Source organism: Vanessa tameamea, chromosome 17, assembly GCF_037043105.1.
Source record: "Vanessa tameamea isolate UH-Manoa-2023 chromosome 17, ilVanTame1 primary haplotype, whole genome shotgun sequence".
Classification (NCBI taxonomy): domain Eukaryota; kingdom Metazoa; phylum Arthropoda; class Insecta; order Lepidoptera; family Nymphalidae; genus Vanessa; species Vanessa tameamea.
The window spans coordinates 2971246-2984123 of NC_087325.1; the positions used below are offsets into that span (position 1 = coordinate 2971246).

General features: G+C 32.0%; 2 protein-coding genes across 2 annotated transcripts in view; both read right to left on the reverse strand.

Moving 5' to 3' along the window:
• The window catches only part of LOC113400588 (glyoxylate reductase/hydroxypyruvate reductase-like), a 501977-nt gene that overhangs the window by 423974 nt on the left and 65125 nt on the right, over positions 1 to 12878 (reverse strand). The window lies entirely within an intron of this gene.
• LOC113400408 (uncharacterized) overlaps positions 1 to 12878 on the reverse strand; it is a 45724-nt gene that overhangs the window by 5843 nt on the left and 27003 nt on the right. The window contains exons 3-6 of the mRNA XM_026639963.2: positions 12608 to 12720; positions 11746 to 11834; positions 11251 to 11369; positions 646 to 920 (exon numbers count right to left, since the gene is read on the reverse strand). Coding sequence (XP_026495748.2) covers positions 646 to 920; positions 11251 to 11369; positions 11746 to 11834; positions 12608 to 12720 — 596 coding nt within the window. The remainder of the gene's footprint in view (positions 1 to 645; positions 921 to 11250; positions 11370 to 11745; positions 11835 to 12607; positions 12721 to 12878) is intronic.

Sequence of the window (12878 nt, forward strand, 5' to 3'; positions counted from 1 at the left end):
ATGATTTCTCCATCTTTGGGATGTTATTTATGTGGTGATGTAACAACCTGTAAATGTCGTACCTGCTAAGTAGATGTCTTCCCTACTTTTAATGTTTAGAACATCACACTGCTCCAATGCAGTTCATTTACAGGTGGCAGAATTCCATGCTAAACATTTTCTCAGACTATTTGAATTTATATTGAATTTGAAGAAGCCGCAATCTTCGATTAAGATTGGCACACGTATTATCCTCACCGCAGCAAAAATGCTCCATTCCTAATATATTGTAATTCTAACCTTAAAATTAGGTTGTTTATCATCAATTTCGAAACTAAGTGGTTTCTTAAAAAACACTGGGGGTAAGACCGACAAAACTGTATTGAGTCAGAGTTAACAGAGTCAGTTTTGTATCAATTTTGTGCAGTCAAATGTATTAATCTAAACCTTCTAGTAATGTGATAAATAACCCATTACAAACTTATTGTTGTTATCCGGGACAACACTTTGTTTCCCCAAAATCAAAGCCTTTTTTTTGCTGCGGCGACATTAATACGTAAGTCAGCTGCTCTGTGATGATAGTGATTTCACATCACAAGATAACAATCGCAAAACTTAACTTACAAATGGTTTACCAATAAACCAATGCATATTTTAGTAACTTACCGAATTTCTTCCTTCTGTACACACTCTTAAAGTTTTCTTCATAGATATTAAATCCATCTGTGTCGAAGTCAATTTTGTTCGTCTCAGGCAAAGTATTGTTGACCGAATTTGGTTTCGAACGATCTGTTTCATTCGATTGCTCCTCATCTGAATTAAAGCGATTCCGTTTCTCTGATCGACTTGATCTGACGTCGTATTGTGCTGCACAGAGTGATGTGTAATTTTTTCGATGCGATGCAACCACACAGTACGTTGTCTCTTGGGGATCTATTGGACTGAAAATAATACAGATTTTTACATGCTAAGGGCAAGAAGATGTTTAAAATTTCAATTATAGATGTTTATATATACACTTGTAATTGTGCGTATTTATATAGGAAGAGTGCCAAATTGTATATAAAATTTCTCGAATCGGCGATCTTTTTTTAATAGAGAATAGGAAGACAAAGAAGCAAGTGAGCCAGATGTACCTACGTCAAAACATCTATATTAATATAATAACTGAGAACGTAACTCTGTCTGTCTGTTTTTCACGGCTAAGCCACTGAACCAAATTTGATGAAATTTGGTATGAAAGAAGATTTAACTCCAAGGAATAAGCTTTTTAATGCTTAACAATTTTGTTTAAAAATAACTTAAAATGTTTTTGTTTTGCATCGGGTAACAAAATTAATTATAGATATTTTTTTTTTATTTAGAAATAGTAACATAAATCTTTATATTGGTAATGGCTTTATCGATCATAATATTAAGACCACCAACCAACCCACCGCACTAAAGTTTATCTACGAATAATTTACAGACTAATAAAATTTTTATACATATAAACAGACGATCCTTAGGTGATTATAGGTGATACATAAATTTAGAAATAAAGATATGTCAATTGCACTTACGTTAATATACAAGGGGCATGCTCTGTGGGTTTGCTTATAGCGGTTATATTGCACAAGTTACACAAATATACTCTTATATATATGTATATGAGTGATTTACATAAGAATTATTAACATTAAGCCCTTAAATATGAAATTAAGAATTAAAAATAGTTACTGTATAAATCATGACCGCGTGGAATGGTGGCAAGAATGCTATCAGAATTTCCCCGTTGAATCGCATTTTATTAAGTTAGTTTAAATTTTAATTTCATATGTAATTATATAAATTCATAAGTTTTAATATAAATCTATACATTATTTTGTATAGATTTAGAAATTTAGAGCTTAAATTTTGCTTATATTTTTGCGTTAGAAAGACCAACTAGTGATATTTATTAGCTTTTAGTAATTGTAAGCAATTGCGATTACTATGGAATCATTCAATAGAATTCTTTTTATATTAAAAAAAAAAGTAAAATCGTTGCGTACGATCACGTTATAAGTAGGTAAATGGTTTTGAAAAATTCTATTCAATTTCTTTAAAGGTAATGTGAGTTACGTTTATAGAATCTCGTAACTCCTTGAGTTTTTACTCAACGCGCATCTTGTGATAGCGTCGTTATACGGTTTTTTTATGAAGATTTATAAAAAAAAAACATAGATTTAACTCAGATTATAGAGTTAGTCATTAAAGTAAAATCCTTTATAAAAAAATATATATAAAAATCTACGACAAAAATGTAAACATTTTTTAAATAATATTTATAGAATAATTTATCTCAGTTATGGAAAAAAGCCTTGGGCTAATTTATTAACGATTATTCTATTAATTCACAAAACTGTATACTTTAGAATTGGTACCACTATTAATATATCCAAACAACCTCTTCGTTAGTTAAACATCGTAGTTCCTAAGTACGGACATATCCTTAGAAACTACGATTATCATGAACTTAAGAAAACATGTCCTTAGTATCTTGAAGGTGTGGATGACACCCGGATATTGTAATAAACGGCCAACAGCACTGCGATTCTGTAATAATTCACTTCATATCTCACTTGTGAAATGTTGACAATCGACGTATGGTGATATGGCATATTCAAAGGAGATTTTTTTAAACAAATAATAGTAACAATGCCACAAAATTAATTAAGGAATTACTAAGATTCCTTTTGTTGTTACTCCTCCTTCGTGTGTACGAGCGGGGACGACAATAGCCCAGGGGTTCAGGATCGATCCTGCGACTTTTAACATCGCTAGGCGGCCCGTAAACCATTGCGCTGTTAACGCTTCGATATAAATATAAACTACGATATAAATATAAATTTAATTCTGATATTTTACGCTCGTGTTCTGCAGTGAGTTTTATGAGGTCGTTAACAGAAATTAACACTAGAAAGACGGCAAAATACTCTTACCAAGAAAGCCGGCTAGGGGTCAAATGACTCCACGTCATAATAACAATGTATTTAATATGTGCAATGAGCATTTGATTGCAAATATGTTTGTGATCTTTAGAAAAGGCGGGATTATCATTCAAACATTAATTTGTTGCGTAATAATATAGTTTTTAATAACTAGAACTTTTATATTAATTTATTTACAATTTTGACAAAGATATGTTTTTGATTGACTGCATTGTCCACTAAATGGTTTTTTGCAAATATCACACATTTTATTGGATTTATTCTTACAATTAGAAGTAGAACAGTGGCGTCTTTTTCTAGTAGCTACGGCTGACTGCCTCGGTATTGCTGGTTGTATTGAACCAATAGTAGAAGAGTCCTCCGACATATTGCTGAGTTCTAAAGCTAGCTGGAGGGAGTATAAAATCTCTTCTACACACTTTGTCGTTTGTCACTTCTTGATATAAAATCCATGCATTTATAACAGCAAGGTCTAATATATTATAAAAAACTTGTACTGGCCATCTTCTCGATGCTGCTTTGCCGCTGTATTTTCTGGCCATTTGGTCAACAACATCAACATCATATTTAGTAGACTTATAAAATGTAACGGTCACAGGTTTTTTCTTCATGGTACTTTCATCCACTTGAATATTATCATGCAGTGTGCTGAGTAATAATACATTTTTTTTGATTTTTTCGCTTGATAAATAGTCAATGAACATTGGTCATCGTCTGTCTTCAAAACAATTGTTTCATATAAATTTAATTTTAAATTTTTGACGTAGGGAGGTATGTCACGTCTTCCTTTGTTTACTGTGCCTACTATTGTAGTTTGTTTGGAAAGTAATTTTTTAGCCAGCGAAACAGATGTGAAGAAATTGTCAGTCAACATTTCTTCCTTTTTTGAGAAATAGTTCTAGGAGTTTCATAACAACATGATCACTGAGACTCTGATTTTCTGAACGAGTTTCATCTTTACCTAAATAAGGCGAAGCATTCAGTAGGTATTTGGAATGCTTGTCGACACACAACCAAAATTTGATTCCGAATTTATCTGGCTTATTAGACATGTACTGAATAAAGGCACATCTGACTTTAGTGGCAAACAATTGTTCGTCAACAGTCAGATTTTCACCTGACTTGTAGCAAGTAATACAGTTGTCTATAAAAGGATTTCAAACCTCTGAAATGAGTGCAAACTTGTCAGTTTGTAATCTTGAAGATCTTTCAGATCGTAAATAGAATCTAATATATCTCATTATCTATTTGAATCGATCCCTTGACATTGTTTTAGAAAAAAAAGCTATGCCCCAAGTTTTGTTCCACAAATCATTTACGGAAATATTTTTTGCGTCATAGGCACTTCTAGCATATAAAATTGAGATGAATTTTTCGAGTTCTTCTTATGTAATCGACCAATTTGAATGTCGCAGAATATTTTCATCCAATAAAAGTTTCCAAGTAGTAATAAAATTTTCGCCAATTTGCCTTCGTGCATACGGAGTCGGACCAGAGTGTTCAGTCAAAATATTGTGCTGTGCTCGTCGACCTACTTGACCAAGCTCAGTTCCAGAGTTTTTTTGCCACAATACTCCTCCTGACGACACCATACTGTTATCATCCGCATTATCCGTTGCTTGCATTTCGCGAATCCCACGCACTTGTCTCCTTCACCTCTTCCCCTAAATGATCGTTGACGTTGTACAGTAGCTGAAAAGACGACGAAAAATATTTAAATGTAATTGTATAATATATCAAATCATCTATGTTGGTAATTCTAGTAATCGATAGATGCAAATATTCTTATCGAATAAGTAAAGAAAAGAGATAATAATTACCTAGTGGCATGTTGTCATTTGAGTCGTCACTGCTTGAAGAACTCGTTTCGGATGGAATTATCTCTTCTTCTGAATCGCATTTACTTTCCACATCTTCACCCTCACCGTTTGACTGATCCTCGGGCAATGATTGTAACGATAATAATATTTGATGGTCGCTCAGCCTAGACATTGTAAAATAACTAAATAACACTGTTTGCTCCACGAAAGTAACAGTTGGTATGATTCTATATAATTAGTTTCACATGTAACATCCACAGCTATAAACGAATAATGTAAATATTACGACCTACCTTCAAATGGATACTGTTTATCTTAATAAATGCCGCTTGGGTCAAATGACCCGGCGCCGTCTTTGTAGGTAAATGTTATGTTTATTTAATTCAGGATGATAATATAACAATAACATCAACAGTACATTGAAATATAAACTATTTCATTAAAAGTCACGGGAGGACGTAGCACCAAAACTAATAGTTTCGAAATTGTCGAACGATAAACTTCAAAATGGGTCAAAAGACCCTTGCCCGTCTTTCTAGTGTTAAGTGAGAAGGGTGGCGCGAAAGAGGGCAAGGGAAAAAGGCGTATCTGTTCAAGCCATTTCTTTTAGCTCTTGGTCTGTGATTATATTCGAATCGATAACTTAGCCATAAAGTTATCACACGGCGTTCGTCTGTGATGGCATCCAAATAATTACTTAAGTACAAAAAATAATAATTAAAGCCGCTATTAAATTAATTAATCGTCTCAAGAGCGATACAAAAGATATATTGACTTTTAAAAGTAAAAGAACTCGTTCAAATAGTCTTAATGGTTCCGTACCTGTTTTTGCAACACTATAGTCATTATAGTTTTAAAAACAACTCACGTGACTAAAATTATAAAAGTAATTGTATTATTACTTTGAAGCTGCATTTTGATGGAATTGTGTCGATTGTTAAAGAAATGGTTAATATAAGAAATATAACACCAATGTATATGTGCTTTGGTGGCGACTTACCATCAGATGGCACGTTTTTCTTATATTCTTTGATTAAAACTTTAAATTACCGAAAATACAATAAAAATAACAAATAGAATTTACTATTTAAACATATATAAGGTGTGAGCACCTTCATCAAACTAAATAAAAAACTATGTGGGCAATTATTTAAGGTTAATTTGTATCGTCCCAGTTAGAAGAGTAAATTAAAGTTGTAATACAAGTTTGGAGTGCACAAGCTAAAATATTTATGAGTTTAAAGTACTTTAATTACTGGAGTAACTGGCCACGTCTCTTCGGCTTAGTTTCTTTAAGTGCACTCGTATAAAATGTAGCGATCCATCGGCTCGAAAAGCGATTGCGCAATGTATACAAAACAAAAGTATGTACACGAAACCGTACATAATCTTTTTCCAAAATAAAGTGACATATCCTCGGTAACATTAATTAACAAGAATATTATAACATTCTTCTAAAAATCAAATACAATTGCCGCTGACGTTTGGAATTCCGATTTCTTGTTACACGAAATCAAATGACTAGCGAACTAGCCATTTGATTTTAGACACGAGGTCAAATTCGTTATAAAAAAATCCTACATGAAGGTATATTTTTTAAATATCGGTATCGAAAAGTGTAACTGTCAATTCTCATAATTAATTAATTTCAACAAGAATTAATTAATTATGAGAATTGACAGTTGAACAGAAGTTTGACAGAAGAAATTACATACAAACTTTAATACTATAATTTTATAATATTTATATTTTTAATGCACAGAATTAATAGTGCTGAATTGAGTTTTTTTTAAAGATATAAGTAGGCGGACGAGCAAATAGACCATTTGATGGTAAGTGGTTGCCAACACCCATAGACAATGGCGGTGTGAGAAATATTAACCATTCCTTTTATCGTCAATGAGCCACCTATTGTGCCTGGCTCACTCACCTTTCAAACCGGAACACAACAATACTAGGTACTCCTGTTTGGCGGTAGAATATCTAATGAGTGGCTGGTACCTACCCAAATAAGCTAGCACGAAGCCCTACGACCATGTGTGTTATATAAGAAACTACTAGACCCAGCGAGTTTACCCTTACGATCCTCAAGGTTTAAAACATCCTACAGACGTTATAATTACATTATTTTTTTATTTTTAACTACATTGGCGCCGTAAGAAATATCGTTAATTTTCTTACATCGCCTATAGGCCACAAAGCATTAGAACTAAGATGTTATGTCCCTTCAAACCTGAACACAATGTGCATAGCGAAAACATTAATACAAAAATACATATGCAACGTTCACGATAATCAGTCAAACGGTCAAACAGATTATTCCAACATCAATTTATATATATAATATTGATAAGCTATTTTGTTTTTATTACCATCGTATTACGGTTTCTATTTATAAATATAAATTATATCCCACATGTATGAAGCCTTTTATGCGTTCGATGGAATAATTACCAGTATAAGAGTTATTGCTTTTGTCTGAATATGATTTAAGAAGATTCCATCTATATATTATCCATGATAACATTTAGCACAATCGTTGGTTTAGATGCTAGTTTATGTCAACAGACTCAATGTCCGGTAAACGAATACCGGGAGTCCTTAAAAATCATAACAAAGATTTATTTTATTCAAGTAGGCTGTTGCGAGCACTTTTGACCATAGTTATTTTACATGATCAAATTGAATATAATGCTAACGAAAATGTAGATTCTAACGAGATGAACCGTAAAGAAAATCTTTACTTTTAAATACCAAACGAATACTAAGCCCACGTTTTTTTATAATCTAAATAATCCGTTATCAAGTAATACGCCTTATTAATCAAAGTTTCTTAACATGAGACTTAAAATTATTAATTTTCAATTAAATATATTTGAGGCATTTGTTATAGAAGCGTACACCTACCCCAAGCAAGGATGAATGAACATGACTTTAGTAAGTTTGAAAATATCAAATTACCCGGATATAGGAAATTTGTATTGAAATACTTCCACGGAAAGCAGTGTCATTTCATTCGATACGGGCAGGTTTCCACATGATGTTTTCCTTTCCAGAATCTGATTAAAAAAATATGTAAATTCAATTGTGCTTTGACCAGGTTTAAGTCGTAATCCTCAGTGAAGTTCACATATTCTGGTCACGGGGCCATTGGCGACTTTCCGGCATAAAAATAATAAAACAGCCTATTCATTCCGTTTAATGAAATTGTTTTCAGAACTTACTATAAATGTCCATCCATAATCCACGAACACATTTCCGGGTCCAACTACACAACAAGTTTGATTTACGACACAAATCTAAGATTAAAATGATATTCTCAATACTAGCAATAAGTAATGCATTCCACTTCAAATATAGTATTCAAAATAAATTTACACTTACTTCTGAAAAGTGTCACTAAAACTTAATTTATTAAGCTCGGTCAATGAGGCCGGAGGCGTTTAAACGTACTCAAGCAAAATTAGACCTAATATCAATGTTATTAAAATGTAATATCGTTTATTAGATTTCACGTCCAAGTTCAAGGATGTTTACTGCAATTGAATGTGAACTTTAATGTTAAAAAAATTAGAGACATTTTTCAATGAAGGTTGGGATGAGATTGCACAAAAAGTTGAAGGAATGAAGGTTGCTTTTGCTTGCAGTATCTATTTATCGTGCTATCCCAGTAGCGTTCCCGCAAATAGTAGAGTCATCTTATATTGGCAGTTTGAAATACAAGATGTAGTTCTCGTTACTTTTTTAATTATCTTTATGGCACTTATAAGCCTTGTCGGCGTTACTGAGAATTTTTTTTTTTTTCGCTTAGCGTTTTATTGGTGTTACTAGTGAAATTTATGCGAGGATAAAATTACTTGAGCTCTTTTTAGTCGTGTAATGTTAGTTTGCTTGTTAATGTGAATGTATTATTTTTATTACAATATGTAAATGAAATTATTTTTATTAATGTCGGATGGAAAATAACACGATTAGCCCGTTAGTATTTTTTGCTTTATCGTTCTCCTGTTTATGTGTTCCTGGTATCTATAGTTTTATTTGTTTTAACGTTTATAAATTAAACGTCAAGGTCATCTTTGATTACAACGTTTCTGCACGTAACGTTATAACTGTATATACTTGTTTGGATGGGTCTTTTGTATTTGTCATAAAATATAAGTCATAACTTTTATTTGTGATTTTCATACAAAAGCCAAATTTTTATAATAAGCAATTCCCAAAAAAGGTATAAAAAAAGTTTTGCCGAAAACAAATTGTTTTGTCAAGTTTTAAAAATCTTTATAATAAATATTAAGTAAGAACAGTGTTGCCAGAAGTAAATAATACTAAAACTTTTATTATCTTAGACTTTTAATTAAAGTTATATTTATTTATAAAATAAACCATTTCACATAAGATCGACTATAAATTGGAATGTAGATACGGAGGCAGTATTGGTCCATGATCGTATACAATTAAAACAGTTTGTATGTTTGTTCCGTGCATTACTTCAATGTAGCAAGGAGTTTTTATAGCAAAAATAATATTAAAAAACTCCTTTGAACCAAATATATATTTTTTTTATGTATGGATGTTTCGGAATGTTGCTCGATCTTGTAATCAAACAAATTGTAAAGGAATAGTTGAACGACCTACCGGTAAGTAAATACAATGTTGTCGATAATCATTTGTATTGCAGATACAACTCTTTTCCGTTACAAATACCGTTCAAGAATACTTACTTTAAATTAAGATATTGGTTATGTTAGTTTAGATATATATATTTTCGTAATTGTATCAACTGGGTATATTAAGCGCATCTCAGTAGACGATACGATACGGTCTTTTCTGACTCCCTGGTAAATAACAAAGCTAAACTAACCGAAAGGGAAATAGGAAATAATCTGACTGTATAACATATTCATAGATAGATAACGAAGAATGAAGTTTATTTTACTGTCTGAACCATCTTCGTACGTGTGATGATTTAAATTATTTTTTTGCATTAAAAAATATCCTAGAACCCTATCGTAGTGCCGGCTTCAATCTCAACTATACTAACCTCTTAGACACACAAAAATCATCTAATTTGACAGAGCTGTTACGGAGTTCAGTAACATACGTGCGCACAGAGGATATATGTTTGTATACAAAGGTTGACATTAGCAGAAATAAGAGTAAAAGCCGTATAAAAATCGCATCGCAAATATCAGAATTTTTTTTACTATTAATATGTATAATAGTTACATATAAATAGGCAAAGAAAACAGTTCACTATCTTTTTCTCCTCCATTGGTCAACCGATTTTCCTTTTTTTTTTTGTTACAGTTGCCAATATTATTTATAAAAAAAAAATAATGGCAATAAAATTACAAAAAATGTTGAAACCATAAAAATACGTAGCTTCCTAAAATTTTCAATAATCATTGCGATTTAATTGTTACCACTGAGCGAGATTAGATTATATATACGACCTTCTTCATGATATACATATATAATATTATATGACAAACAATTATTAATATTACCCAGATCCCGTTCAGTTAACCGTATATCGAACACGTCGTCACCAATAATTCACAAAAACATTGCAACATACATTTTAAACCCGAGTCTATCGAGTCATATCTAACACCATACATGGCGTATCATAAATTGATCAATACTTGTTCTTGTGACGAACAGACGGACAACTTGGATTTATGGCCTGGGAGAGTTATGGTTAACGGTGTTATTCTACTTACGGGTTTTATACATTAAATTGTTTCGTTATCCCGTTAAAATGACGTCGTAAACCATATTAGGTGTTAATTATTAAAGCGTTTATTTAATCACTATTGATATTGATTAAGTAAATTAAAATGGCATATAATAAACTAGCGACCAGCCCTGGCTTTGCGTGTGTAGAAATTTATTAATAAAAACAATGATATTATAGATTGTGTAATGTAGTCTGGATTAGTGTTTCTGCCGGTGAAAAATTTATGGAATTGTTTCATTAAATCCTTAGATCACCCCTTACATACAAACAAATTTTATTTCTTAAAATTAGTGGCATATGTGAGGAGGCGATTGGTTTAGTATTGTCATACTAAAAATATACTACACGAAGATACAGTGCGAAGATGCTTTTGTATAATTATTATTATATAATAATCCGATGGACTTCGCACCCACTTTAAATTAAGACTGTTTACGTGAAGAGCGTGACATGTTTTACGATAAAACATCATATGGGGTGAAAAATACTTGAAGTTACAATTCATTACTCATTCGTTGAAGTGTATAGAGTATACAGAAATCAATTCGTAACACAACTATTTGTTTATAATCAGTATAAAATAAAGCCGATGGCTTTATGGATTGACAAATTGTTTTAATGTTCCGATCCAGTCATTAATTACGTCAAATATAAGTTATCAAGAGATTGGAATAAATTATATATATAAAACGTCATAAAAAAACTTTACTAAAGTAATTATCATAACTCGAAAACTTACCTAGGATTCCAATTAGCCGATAGTCTCCGTTTGGATTTAACTCGGAGGCGCATGCGCACGAGACGTGTAGCTTCGCCACGCACGCTAACCGCCGCTGCGCCGCCTTTTGATGATGACAGCTGAAAACAAAAAATATAATCTCAAAGAAAGTTCATCTTAGAATCGCCTTTAAATCTTAATCAATACAGATTAATAATGTTTGATCGTAAGATATTTTAACTGGAGGGCGCCATACTGTATTTAGTGTGACGTCACAAATAACCTCAAATTTAACAAAGCTCTAGATGTTTCTGACGATACCTACATCGTCAAATTATGATAGGTAGTTGAGATAAGCGAGAACATATGAACACACATTCATACTTATATAGTCTCTGTAGATGCTTAAAAATGGTGTAATTTATAAAAACGGTCTTATTTTTTGTTTAAATATATGCAATAACATTGTATTATATATACTTGGTTTATCTATAAAAATATAAAAGATAAAATTACCTGTAATACATATCTGTCTTGTTTAGATATTAGAAATCTTATCGTGTACATCTCACTGCCACCATGTTCTTGAACTAGCGTTAATTGTGCTGTGAATTTCAAAGATATCTTAAAAATGTATTACTTATTCGACTTATTCAATATGTAATTTTTTGGACCACAAATATCTTTTGCAGAAGAATCTTTTTACAGGAAGCACAGTATTCTTATACAAAGGAAAACCTTGGAATTTCGTCACATATATGTAAGTTAATTTTCATGAATGATATGTCACTAATTGTGTGTAATTAAATATAATTTTGTTGACAAAGTACTGTAACTTAAAATTGTTACATTTTATATTATATAATATAATGAACATAAGCAACCATTTTAAATGAAATGTAAAGCTACTACTGATTCGGAATATAGATTCCACAGCGCAGAACTGACAAGAAACTTAATAATTACCCCTCTATTACCTATTTTCGAGGGTTTTTTAGAAGTATAATTAGATATGAGGATTGATTAATAATTTTTACAGTACTATCTTTGGGCTAGTCTACTTGGACAGTTTTTTTTTTTTATGTAATTGGTAGACGGATCGGTAAATGGGACACCTGATGGTAAGTGGTCACCAGCGCCCATAGACAATGGCGCTGTACGAAATATTAAGCATTCCTTAAATCGCCAATGCGCCACCAACATAGTAACAATAGTTACACTGGTTCACATTAAATATAATTAAATTAACATAAACTAACATTATTTCATCATTAAGTTCGTATTTAAAAGAAAATTGACATGTAAAGCCCCGGTGTGATAATAGTATAAAATGTCCAGAAACTTCCATTGAATATTGAATTTTTAATATTCTACTTACAGTCGCTACTGCCAGCTGGTCCACGATAGAACGTCCAATGTAGATGTCGTGAACACGGACTCACTGTGAGATATACCACTGTCTGTGATATCAGTGACGTATTTAATTCCAGACTGAAACAAAATCTTATGCTATTAAATTGTTTTAAAATAAATTATAGTTTAATTTGCACCCTGTAACCCTTCGATGAGGACTAGCCATGCGCACAAGCTACCACTGCAAGTTTACTTGGTGTTAGGGCTTTGTGCAAGCCCGTCTGGGTAGGTACCAC